The 13,475-nt window shown below is 39.9% G+C and overlaps 1 protein-coding gene across 4 annotated transcripts in view; it reads left to right on the forward strand.

The window, feature by feature from the left end:
* Positions 1-13,475, forward strand: part of Eif2b3 (eukaryotic translation initiation factor 2B subunit gamma) — a 106,637-nt gene that overhangs the window by 85,092 nt on the left and 8,070 nt on the right. For all 4 annotated transcript variants that reach the window (XM_046468879.2, XM_046468880.2, XM_046468876.2 and 1 more), the window contains 4 exons: positions 7-134; positions 1,353-1,543; positions 2,835-2,912; positions 4,288-4,436. In XM_046468879.2, the coding sequence (XP_046324835.1) occupies positions 7-134; positions 1,353-1,543; positions 2,835-2,912; positions 4,288-4,436 (546 nt within the window). The remainder of the gene's footprint in view (positions 1-6; positions 135-1,352; positions 1,544-2,834; positions 2,913-4,287; positions 4,437-13,475) is intronic.

A 13,475-nucleotide genomic window follows, 5' to 3' on the forward strand; every position in this document is an offset into this window, starting at 1 on the left:
TCCTAGGTCAATCACTTCTATCCGGAGTGAACTGATTCCATATTTAGTAAGAAAACAGTTTTCCTCAGCTTCCTCACAACAAGGGCAAGAAGAAAAAGAGGAGGATCTAAAGAAAAAGGAGCTGAAGTCCTTAGGTCAGTGCTTGGGTTGGGGTAATAAGAGAAGAGGTAAGAGTTCTTTGGAGAGAGTCCCAACCCAAAAAGCTAGTCTTAAGGTGGCAGACTTTTGTTTAGTCTACAGGGCAAGATAGACTAGCTGACCCCACTCTCTGAGCTCTGGGTAAGTTTGCTTAGCAAGTTCTGTCACAGTGTTCTTTAGGGACAGGCAGGTCAAGCTTCCAGACCCATTGTGTGGTTCATAGATCTATATGGTTCTTCACTAGACCATTATGTCTTTAAACTCTCTTTGCCATATCTCAGTTGTCTGGTTCTTCAGGGTCTGCATAAACCTAGTCCTGATTATACTCAGCCTCTTTTGTCTAGTGAAGGAAGGTGAAGAAGTGTACAGTTACAGTCCAACTAGGGACCAAAAAATATTTATCAAATGAATGAACAGTATAGCATAATGATTAAGATCATAGTACTTGGCATCAAACAGACCTAGGTTTGAAATCTGCCTCTGACTCTTAACTGACTCTGTGACCTGAAGCAGGTTACTTAGCCTTCTTGGTTTTCTTACCATAAAATAAAGGATCTCAAAGGGTTATTGTGAGAGTTGAAAAACTGGAACCTAGTTACTCTGGCTCCAAGTTATATGCTCCTTCTTTCTTAGCACAGCTGATATAGTAATAGAGACTAGCAGCACAAAGCCAACGTAGCAGATCACTAAAGCCTGAGTACTTGAGTACTTGCTTGTGTTCCTTCTTGATTTACAAGAATCATCTATTTTATTTTCCCTAGAGTATTTGATTATTGTTCAAACTTGTTTATGGGACCTCTATTAAGCTTTTTTTCCCCTTCTTTTGTGAACCTAGGGACACTTAACCACAACCCCAGTCATTTTTTAATATATATTTTATTTAGAGACAGGGTCTTGCTGAGTTACTTAGGGCCTCTCCAAGTTGCTGAGGCTGGCTTTGAACTTGTGATCCTTCTGCCTCAGCCTCCCAAGCTGCTACGATTATAGGCATGTACCATCACACTGGGCTTATCCTATTAAGCCTTTTTATATCAAACAATATTTCAAACACTCAGAGAAATACATTGCCTCCTTAAATTTGATTTAGTATTTCTGATTGTAATGGGATTTCCAAAGGGTTCATGTTAACTGTACCCTCTTTCAAAATTTGACTGATTCTATATCCCCTTGGTCATCTCTCTCTCTTTTATTTGCTTGGATTGGGCATTCTGAAGATATTTACAGTTTTATAAAAGAAGCCAATACACTGACCTTGGCTCCCTATGATGCCTGCTGGAATGCTTGTCGAAAAGATCGGTGGGACGACTTGACCAGATCACAGGTGCGCTGCTATGTCCACATCATGAAAGAGGGGCTCTGCTCTCGAGTAAGCACACTGGGACTCTACATGGAAGCAAACAGACAGGTGAGAAGATGGGTTTAAAAGAAAAATCATGGGGCCAAGTGTGGTGGCACATGCCTGTCATCTCCAGAGTCTGAGGCATCAGGACCATGAGTTCAAAGCCATCCTCAGCAAAAAAAACAAGGTGCTAAGCAACTCAGTGAGACTCTGTCTCTAAGTAAAATACAAAAAAGAGCTGGTTATGTGATTCGGTGGTTACGCGTCCCTGGGTCCAATCACCAGTACCCCAAAAACAGAAGAAGAATCATGGAAGCTGGGTGTGGTGGCATATGCCAATAATCCCAGCTACTCCAGATACTGAGGCAGGATTACAAGTTCTAGGTCAGCCTAGGCAATTTAGTGAGACCCTGTCTCAGAAAAATAGCTAGGTTTGGGGGGTTTGGCTCAGTGATAGAAAACTTACTAGCATGTGTTAGGCCCTGGGTTCAATCCCCAACACTATAAAATAAATAAATATATAGATATAAATAAATTAAAAGAATCATGGAGCTCCTGCCCTAGAAACTGAACCTTTTGTCTTATTTCTTCATTATATATAGTAACTTGTTCAAAATTCCTTTCATTCCCAAGGCTGAACAAGACTTGACATGTCAGGGAAGAAGATTGGTGTGCCTAAATACAGTAAAAGGGGAGCTGGAGGGCCTGGTCCACAGAGGGAAGGCCTTTGTAGCTCCAAGGCTAATATTTCCAAGAAGGCTAACTTCTGGCCTTTGGGTTCAACAGCTTCTGCCTATTATGTTGCATGGGAATATGTATAGTATTTACTTGATAAATAAGCAGATAAATACTGTGTAATCATTACATAGACAAAGGAGGCTTCCTTAAGAAAGTAAAGGACAGAGTTTAAAGCAAAGCCTCAAGGAAAGAATGTTAGAGAGAATTGCCTGTAAACAGTACTAGTAAGGAGTGTTGTCCCAAAGAGGCTGAGCACATGCATGGCCCTGGTAACAGGACCTAGGATAACTACAATCAGGACTCATGGTGTTCCTTGCCCCCATCAGAACTCTTTTCCCAAGAAGTACATTGTCGGCATCTCAGAGGCTTGACTCACCTCCTCGCAGCTGAAGGATAAGTCAGGGAAGAGCACTTCAGCTAAGAAAGTGAGAATAAGGCCATCTAGAAGTTGCTACATAAATACTCATAGTTCTAGAGAAATGCAGCAGCCTCCTATTCTTCCTAACCTAAACAGGAAGCTTGACTGAGAATTTTCCATATCTCTGATTAAGCATGGATTCTACCTAAGGTATATTTAGGTGTGTTTCTGGCCTTTAGTGACCAAATCTCTTTCCTCAAGGTGCCCAAATTGCTGTCTGTTCTTTGTCCAGAAGAATCACCAGTCCATTCATCAGCCCAGATTGTCAACAAACACTTGGTAAGTGCTAGCATGAGCAGGGCAGGTGTGGGACACTTTCTGGGAGCATTGAGACTTGTCCTTAAGAATATAGATTGAGAACTGGGGTTGTGGCTCAGCAGCAGAGCGCTCACCTAGCACGTGTGAGGCCCTGGGTTCTATCCTCAGCACCACATAAAAATAAATAAAATAAAGATATTGTGTCCAACTAAAATAAATAAATATTTTTTTAAAAAAAAGAATCTAGATTGAGACTCTTGAACCCTGAACCTCTTTAGTCCAAGGGAAATACCATCTAAGTTCTAGCAATAAAATCTTACTCAAGAAGTCTTCCTGGAGCTGGTTGCAGTGGCACATGCCTGTAATCCCAGTGGCTGAGGCAGGAGGATCTCAAGTTCAAAGCCAGCCTCAGCAAAAGCAAGGCACTGAGCAACTCAATGAGACCCTGTCTCTAAATAAAATAAAAAATAGGCTGGAGATGTGGCTCAATGGTTGAGTGCCCTTGAGTTCAATCCCCAGTACCCCCTCCCAACAACAACAACAAAAAATCTTCCTGGGCTGGGTGCAGTGGTGCACACCTATAATCTCATTTGCTCAGCAGTCCGAGGCAGGAGTTCAAAGCCAACCTCAGCAAATTAGCAAGACCCTGTCTAAAAAAAAAAAAAAAAAAACAGGGCTGGGTTGTGGCTAAGAGTGCTTGCCTTGTACATGTGATGCACTAGGTTTGATCCTGAGCACCACATAAAAAAATGAATAAATAAAAGGTATTGTGTCCATTTACAACTAAAAAACAATTTTAAAAAAAAAATTTTTTTAATGGGGGTGGGCTGGAGACTTGACTCAGAGATTTTAAAAAAGACTTCCTGGGCCAGCCTGGTGGCTCAGCATGTAATTCCAGCAACTTGGGAGGCTAAAGCAGGAAAATCACAAGTTTTAGGCCTCAAGAAACTTAGTGAGATCCTGTATCAAAATAAAAAGTAAAAAGGGCTAGAGATGTAGCTCAGTGGTAAAGTGCCCCTAGACTCAATCTCCAGTACCAAAAAATAATAATAATAATTCTGGGAAGGTACTTAAAATCTCTTGTCTCTCTTCTTATCCTGACTTGAGCACACTCTTCAAGAGAGCACATTTGTGCACACAAATACATGAGTATGTGCGTATGTGTCCATTTTGTTTTGTTTTCTTTTCTTGGCAAGGGAGAGCCCATGCTTCAATGTAGGTTTGAGTTGGTCTCAGAGGGGTTGTGGGAATTTTTTAGCCCTGAGAAACACTGATGTTGGTTGCTTTTATTGAACTGTCTCTATGAAAGATCACATTAGACTCCAACTCAAGTGATCTGGGAATGATTTATAATTGGTTGGACAGATAGACAATGTTTTCTATTTGCCTTTTGCAGGTTGGAGTTGACAGCCTCATCGGACCAGATACACAGGTTGGAGAGAAGTCATCTATTAAGCACTCAGTTGTTGGTTCATCCTGTCTCATAAGAGATAGAGTGAATATTACCAATTGCCTTCTCATGAACTCAGTCACTGTGGAAGAAGGGTAAGTTTCTTCTTGTACCCACTTGAGATAAGGCTCTTTGTACCCGGGAAGGCATAGAGGGCCAGTTCATCAGTCCAACCCAAGAAAGAGTTCACCTTGGGAAGGAAGAGAAAAGGAAAAAGAAGAAAGATAGAGTAGCACCTATTTCCTTTGAGGCTTTGGGTTTGCCTCATCAATGACATGATCTCTGAAAGCATTTCCAATACCTTCATACTTACGACAGTTGTAACTCTGGAAAAGCTGCCTTCTCTTGTCTTGGTATCATGCTTGATAAGGATGACCACCATTGTGAGCCACTGACATCGCTGAGATGACCCTGCATCCTCAGAGTAACCTTCTCTTACTCAGTGTCCCAGAGCAAACCTGAAGAAGGCAGAAGCCTAGGCAGAGTGGATACATAAGCACACTCTGCTTTTGAGGCCAGCTTCTCTACAAGTTGTAGAGAATCGTTGTCATTTGGAAACACTAGAGTGACCTAAAATTGTAATTTATGAACAGCTTAGACATAGAGTTAGAAGACTTGAATGATATTTAATGAGATTCTTCTGTGTAGTCTCAGGGAGGTTTTGTATATAAAATGCAAGTATAGGTTATATAAAAAGGAGGGATATTTCAAGATAAATGGTTTTGAAACATTTTCTCAGGATAAATCTTCTGCAAAGCCAGGCATGGTTCTGCATACCTGTAATCCCAGAAACTCATGAGGCTGAGGCAAAAGGATCACAAGTTCCAAGACCCTGCCTCAAAATAATGTTGGGGGGGTGGGGGTAATAATAATGTTGTTGGTTCTTGTTTTTTGTTTTTGGGGGGGCAGTGCTGGGGATCAAACCCAGGGCCTTATGCATGCCAAGTGAATACAGCTCAATGGTAGAATACCCCCTGGAAGTCACTCAAACAAAAAAACCCAATAATAAACAAACAAAATCTAACACAGAAACTCAATATTTAAAAACACAGTTACAGTGGGCATGATGGCATATACTTGTAATCCTAGCAATTCAGGAGGCTGAGGCAGAAGGATCACAAGTTCAAGGCCAGCCTTGAAAACTTACAGACACCGTGTCTCAGAATAAAAAATAGAAAGGGCTGGGTATATAGCTCAGTGGTAAAGTGTCCCTGGGTTCAAACTCAGTACCAAAAAAAAAAAAGTAGAAGAAAAGGCTGGGAGTGATGGCACACAGCCGTAATCCCAGCAGCTCAGGAGGCTGAGACAGGAGGATCACAAGTTCAAGGCCAACCTTGGCAATTTAGCAAGATCCTGTCTCAAAATAAAATAAAAAGAAGGCTGAGAATGTAACTCAGTGATAGAGTGCTTGCCTAGCATGCATGAGGCCATACATAGGTTTAGTCTCCAGTACCATAAAAAATAAAATTAATTAAATAAATAGAAAGAGCTGGGGATGTAGCTGAGAGGTAGGATGTTACCTCATTCTAATCCCAGTACTGCAAAAATTATTTATTTTTTTAAATGTATAATGGGTTTATGGATTTACACAACTCCATTACAAGTCCAGAAAGAAAAATTAAAGTAGTGTTCTCTCACTTATTTTCCTGTCTTCATTTTTCTCTTCCCAATGCCACCATTGCTCTTCTAGATTAGAAGAGCATAAATTTTGGAGTCAGACTGTCACTGAATCCTGGGTCTGTCTGGCCCTTGTTAGCCATTTATAGAATTGACCTTTCCTCTTTGTTCCATCTTCTCATTATAAAATGGAGTAAAACTAAACTATCTCATAGGTTTATTGGGAGTAGTAAAGGAGTTAATAAGTATAAATCACTTAGAACAATATTTACGCATAGGCACACAGAATGATAGTTGATATATATATATATATATAAATTACTTTATCTTCACAAAGGTGGCATTCCTAAGGTGATACACCACAATAATTTCAGCAGCTCAGGGAGACTGAGGCAGGAGGATTGCAAATTCAAAGCCAGCCTCAGCAACTTAGCAAGGCCATCTCAAAATAAAAAATAAAATGGGCTGAGGATATGACTCAGTGGTAAAGCACTTCTGGGTTCAATTCCCAGTACCAAAAAAAAAAAAAAAGGAAAGGAATATATCAGATCTTGTCTCTATGCCATTAAAAAAATTTTGTAGTCTCCTTATTGTCTTTTTTTTTTTTTTTTTAATACTGGAGATTGAACCCAGGGGCACTTTACCACTAAACTACATTCCCCAGTCCTTTTTATTTTTCATTTTGAGACAGATTCTTCCTACATTGCTGATGATCTCACTAAATTACTAACTTGCAATCCTCCTGCTTCAGTCTCCCAAATCCCTAGAATTATGGACATGTGGCTCCACATCCAGCTTTTCACTCATTTCCTTTGGAATAAAATTGAAACAGTGGTTTCTCATGATCTGTCTCCAACAATGAGTCCTGGGATGTCAGAGTGACATGAGGCCTTAGAAGTCATCTAGCCCAACTCCTTCATTTTCACAGTCAAATAAATTGTGGCATTCCAGGCTTTTTTCTCATCTCACCTGTTACTCCATGTCCTATTCCATACTGCCACATGAGACTGACAGACACTATCATTCTTTTGGAAACTGAAACCTCACTTACCTTTATCCATTTGACCACCTAGTTCCACTGCAACTCATGAGGCTTTGTAGCTTATGCTATCTCATCTTGCCTCAGACCTTCCAAGAAAGACAATGCTGTAACTTTCCCCCATTTGCTCTAATTAATACTCTCCCCCAACCCTCCTATGGGCGGGCAAACAAAGGAGCAGTTCTCTGGCACCATGTGAAAGATCAATGTTAGTATCTTAATTGATGTGAAGAAACTTGGTGAGGAAACTCATGGCTCCCTAAGAAACTACTGCTTATGTGAGAGAAATTGAGAGGAAAAGCCTAACAGATCGCAGAGTCAGTTGCTGATAAGGACACATAATCTTAGATGATCTAGTAAGGCTTCTAGCTGGGGAAATAATAAGAGGTTCAGACAGCTGCTGCTGCTTCTTTTCCAAATAAAAACACTGATGTAAAGCTATAGGCAGCCCACACCAGCTTAATGACTAGAAAGGCCAGTGGAAATTACACAATCCTGCAAATTAGCTCCTAGTGATAAGATCAGACATCCTACATCCCTTGTAAAATTTTTCCCATTTTGGGGGTGTCATTTAGTCTTAATTAACTTTTGGTAAACTTGAGAAAGGTAATTAAATTGCAGTCATGTGAATCTTGATTACCCTGTTGCCATTATGTCTGGACTAAGTGTCAGATTAAGAGCATAAATTTGTCCAGAAAGAATTTCTCATATTCTTGGTGTGCTTGTCTCTACCAGTGGTTGTGAGCTGCTGAGCTTTCTGGACAGTGGGCTGGATACCTGCCCAATGTCCTCAGGGCTTGAGAGATACTAATAGGACCACCTTGGGGAAGATGTGAGACTACACAGAGAAAGTTCCTATCTATTTATTTTCTACCATATATATATATATATATATATATATATATATATATATATATATATTTGTTTTAGTTGGTGGTGGACACAATATCTTTATTTTATTTATTTGTATGTAATGCTGAAGATCGAACCCAGGACTTCACACCAGCTAGACAAGAACTATACCGCTGAGCCACAACCCCAGCACTTCTGCCACTTTTATCACAGCTGATGCTTGGGAATCAAAAATATAGTGAAAACTTAGTCAAGGCTTGAATGTCAGTCCTGTGTTCTGTCCGCATCTTTAGTCCACTGATCCTGAGCAACAAACTCTTTTTCCCCCTAGTCCAAGGCAAATGCAGCAATCTAGGATAGCACCTCCATGTACAAGCAGGCAGGGAATCAGATTTTCACCTAAGTTTTCCATGCTTTCTGAAGTTAGCAAGTGCAGATTCTCAGAGCCAAAGATAATACTGCTTTTCATTGCTACCCTTAGCCTGCCCTTCAAGTACACTTGATTGACTATCCCATCCACTGGATTCCTTATTTTACATTTCTCTCTATTCTTTTTTTTTTTTTTTTTTTTTTTTTTAGTTATAGATGGACACATGATTTTATTTATTTATTTATTTTTGTGGTGCTAAGGATTAAACCCAGTGCCTCACATATGCTAGGTGAGTACTCTACCGCTGAGCCACAACCCCAGCCCCATTCCCTCTATGCTTAAAACTCTGCCTGAATTGCCTCCCTTTAGAGATCTTTACCTGCAGAAATTCTACCCCTCTTAAAATACAGTACATTTTCCAACTTTTGAATTATCCTTCTAGCCTTCTCAAAATGTCCCAGCCAGAAATTATTTCCCCCACCTCTATGTTCCCTGTTCACCCAAAACACTTTCAATGCTCATGTGACGATGGGACACTTATTGCATCTTTATTTTCTCTTTAATCAGACTATAAATTCCTCAAATAGGAAAACACTTTTTAGGTCTGGGGCTGTAGCTCAATGGTAGAATGCTCTACCTAGCCTCTGCATGGCCCTGGGTTCAGTTTCCAACACAGGAAACAGGATCACATTGAATTGCCCAGGGTGGCCTCAATGTTGTAATCCTCCTGCCTCAGCCTCCCAAGTCACTGGGATTACAGGTGTGTACCACCATGCCCAGCTAATACTGCATTTTTTATATACTTTGGAAGTATTTATTAAACAACAAATGGGGATCCCTGGTTTAACTCCCCTACCATATTGGCTGAATATCTGTCAAGAGATCCCTGTCAGGGTTGGGGTTATAACTTAGTGGTAGAGCACTTTCCTAACATTTTCAATCCCCAATGCTGGAAGGGGAAGAAAAAAAAAAAAAGTTAAAGAGAGATCCCTGTTTACTTCTTGAAAAAAAGAAGGAATTTTCGTCTATTATTAAAACTGGATAACTGTCACATATTCATACACAGGCTAAAGAATATCTACCAAATACAATGAAATTTAGATAAAATCCAAAAAGCAAGATTCAGTGAGTATAAAGAATGGGAACATGCTGGGTATGGTGGCACATGTCTATAATCCTAGCAATTTGGGAGGCTGAGGCAGGAGGTTCAAAGCCAGCCTCAGCAATTTAGCAAGGACCTAAGTAACTCAACAAGATCTTCTCTCTAAATAAAATATAAAGGGGGCTGGGGCTGGGGCTCAGTGGTAGCACACTTGCCTGGCAGGTGTGAGGTACCAAGTTCGATTCTCAGCACCACATGTAAATAAATAAAATAAGGGTCTATCAACAATGGAAAAAAAAAAAAATATATATATATATATATATATTAGTCTGGGGGTGCTGGGGTTGTGGCTTAGCAATATAGCAGTCACCTAGCATGTGCGAGGCACTGGGTTCAATCCTCAGCACCACAAAATAATAAATAAATAAAATAAAGGTATTGTGTCCAACTACAACTGAAAAAAAAAATTTAAAAAGGCAGTGGGGGTGGCCACTGAGAGGTGGCTCTGTGGTTAAGCCTCTCTGGGTTCAATCCCCAGTACCAAAAAAGAAGAAGAAGAATGGAAACATGGGTGAAGTAAAGGAGAATGGCCAGCATCCTTTTGGCAAAATATCAAGGCATACAGAACTGAAAGGAAAAGCTATTCAAGTGCATAGAAGGGAGAAAATCTGGTATACCTTTTCTGTGGCAACATTTAGGGCCAGAAGACAATGAAACAACATTTAGAGAATTTAGAGGGATAAGAGTTGCAATCTAAGAATCCTAAAACATCAGAAATATTCCAAGGTGCAGAAGATGTGGCACCTGTGAACTTTTTGCAAAACTGCTTGCAAACAATATAGCCTAGTAAGAAGTGAAGCTTATTAATAAACTAATTGGTAGTTTGAGGTATAAAATTTAATATGTAGGAGGGGTAAACAACAACATAGGGGTGGATCAGGAGTAGAGCACTTGCCTAGCATGTGAGAAGCCTAGGTTTGATCCCCAGCAACACAATAAAAAGAAAAAATATTAAAAGAATTTGGGGACTGGAGATGTAGCTCAGTGGAAGTTCTAAGTTCAATCCTCAGCAGCAAAAAAAAAAAGGGAGAGAGGGGCTTGGGATTGTAGCTCAGTGGTAAAGTGCTTGCCTAGCATGTGTGAGGCACTACGTTTGATTCTCAGTTTTGTGTATAAATAAATGAATAAAATAAAGGTTCATTAACATCTGAAAAAATACAGGTCCATCAATAACTAAAAATATATTTTTTAAAAACTATCCACCCATGTTTCCTCATTTATACTCTTGAAAACACTAGATTATGCTAACATGAGGAAGGTACCCTGGATTTAAAGGGCTCCTAAGGGTTTTGATTCTTTTCCTACCTTTGAACCATTTACACTAAACCCATCATCTTAGATGGAGAACTTCACAACTTAATTCCCTAAGGTTCTTACATCTTTGCTTTGATTTTCCCCAAACCTCTCTTTTACTTAGTCTCTGCTCAGGGAATATAAGGACTCAGATTTCTTAGGAAGATGACATTTTTTACCACCAAACCTTTGTATAGGGAAGTACATAGAACTAAAAGGAGAAAATTTTTTACCTGCTCACTGGAACCAGTACATTTTGATCAAAGGACCCAAGAGCAAAAATGACCAGCAGCAAGGAAAAGATGAGCTGTTTCTTCAAGTTTTATATCTCATTGCATGAATTAGCCTGCATAAATCTCACAAATATGATGTTGAAGAGGGAAAAGCAAGTTGCAGATGAACACATAGAGAATGATAGCAGTCTCAGTGCTATAAATGCTGACATTATGATAGCATTGTAAAGTATGCAAAACAATACTATATGTTGTCTACTAATATATGTGGTAAAAATGCTTGGGAACATAAACAGCACAAGTAGTGATTACCTCTTGGGGGAGGGAAGGAAAACACAAAGAGGAACACAACAGGTTGTATTATTTATTTCTTAAGCACATAGGTATTCTTTGTACTTGAAATATTTCATTAAAAGCAATATATGCTTCATCTAGAGGGACAGCTGGACCAGGACCCCTTGAGCTAAGGTTAGTAGGCTCCCAGGCACCTTTCAGATATGGGCAACTCAGCCATAATCTTTGGGCCAAAGTGGCAAGTTGTTTTAAAGCAGAACTAAGTGACCTAGAAAAGTTTCATGTAGCTCCAATTCCATATTCTTTTCTTCCTCCAGGATTATAAGTAGGTTTAGAAAATCTGCTAACTAACCCCCAGAGAAGAAAACAACCTGCTTATCATCAGAGTTACTGAGAACTTTCCTGGCTCCTTGCCAAATACTACCTAGTCAACAGCTGAGGCAGGAACCTGTGACAATGGAGAGTCACTCACCATGTATAGGTTTGGATATATGTTTAACCTCCGTGAGCCTCAGTTTTCTCTAAAAGAATAAATAAATACTGTCCTGCAAGTTTGCTAAAAGGACTAAGCTACAAAATGAATATGAAGTGCTACATGCAATTCCTGAGACATACTAGACACTATATATAGTATATGTGACTATATATCAGTATATCAGTTCTTTCCTTGGAATGAACTGAAGAAAAGTCCTATCTTTTATCTCAATCCAAAAAAGGATTGAGAATTTGGAAGTTCCCTTTCTTCCCCAGTTGGGGTTTCTCCATGTGGTATGCCATAATATGGTATAGTGTGATATGCCTGGCCAGGCAGGGATCTTTTTTTGTTGTTGCTTAGAAGGGGTCTCACTAAATTATCCAAGCTGACCTCTAACTCACAATCATCTTGCCTCAGTTGCCTGAGTTTCTAGGATTACAAGTATGTACCACTATTTTAGCAGGGATCTTGCTATAAGCTTTTGTTTTTTCTCATGGTCTCTTCTTCACTAATGCATTACAGTTTTTGGGATAACTTCCCAAGGCCTGCAGTTTTAATTAAAATTTGATCCCACCTGCCAGGTAGGACCCAGCGACTCAAGAGGCTAAGGCAGGAAGATTGAAAGTTCTAATTCAGCCTGGGCAACTTAGCAAGACCCCATCTCAAAAAATAAAAAGGACCTGAGATACAGCTCAGTGGTAAAGCACCCCCTGGGTTCAATCCTTAGTATTAAAATAACATTTTTAAAAAATGATCCCACTAAGGAGAATTGAGGACCAAATCTCCATTAGTCTTAGTCATCACTAGACAACCTCTTAGAGAATATAGCTAGGCATTAGAGCAGAGTTCTTAGTGCCAAGCTGAAAGTTAAAACTTAGTTGCAAAAACTACAGTTCTGACACTGGGACCAGTGCTATAGAAACTCACCTTCCCTCTTAAGTACTGAGCAGAAGAGTCCTTGCTGTGCATTGGCAGCTTAGAAAGGGCTTGGTTGATTTAGCCCTAATCTGTCCATCCCCTCTAGCATGAGCAGACACACACAAATAAAATCTTTGATCTTTGGACTAAGATTGTAGCTCAGTGTACAACCTCATGTTTAGTAAGGCCCTAAGTTTGATCCCCAGCACCAGAAAAAAAAATAAAATAAATTCCTTGATCTAGAGTTCCTTTCTGGACAGAGGGAAAGATATGCTGTGTTAATTTTCCCAAAGTACCTCAACCTGGCTAATGGTTGGGTGATCACACCAATGATACTAGCAAACTAAGAGAAGAGCTTCACTCCTGGTAAACTGTTCTTAGGTGTTCATTTCAAAGCCTCCAATAGATCCACTGACCTGGAGTCTCAGGAGAAACTCCAGCTTCCCATCAACCAATCCACTTTTCCCTATCACATTACAGACTCTACAGTGGTTTATACATCTCAGGAAGAGTTAATGCATAAACTAGATGAGATAAGTAATATGTGAGGTTCCCAAAGACCCCAATCAAATCTGCTAAACATAAGGAAAATCAGACTGTCCATTGCTATGGAAATCTGACCTGTCATTCTAGCCTCATCCTTCCAGAAAAGGTTCCCTTTTTTTTTTTTTTTTTTTTTTTTTTTGGGGGGGGGGGGTCCTGGGGATTTACTCCCAGGGCACTTAACCGCTTGCAGTCCTCCTGTCTCAGCCTCCCAGGTTGCTGGGATTACAGGTGTGTGCCACCACGCCTGGCTAAGAGATTCCCACTTAAACCCTAAATTTCAGTATAGCTATTTACTAGTCTTTAATTATGACTGCTTGAGTTTCTGTTTGTTGTTT

The sequence above is a fragment of the Marmota monax genome, unplaced genomic scaffold (assembly GCF_021218885.2).
Source record: "Marmota monax isolate L192 unplaced genomic scaffold, Marmota_monax_Labrador192_F-V1.1 WCK01_AAM20220418_F8-fsc00008, whole genome shotgun sequence".
NCBI classification, from domain to species: domain Eukaryota; kingdom Metazoa; phylum Chordata; class Mammalia; order Rodentia; family Sciuridae; genus Marmota; species Marmota monax.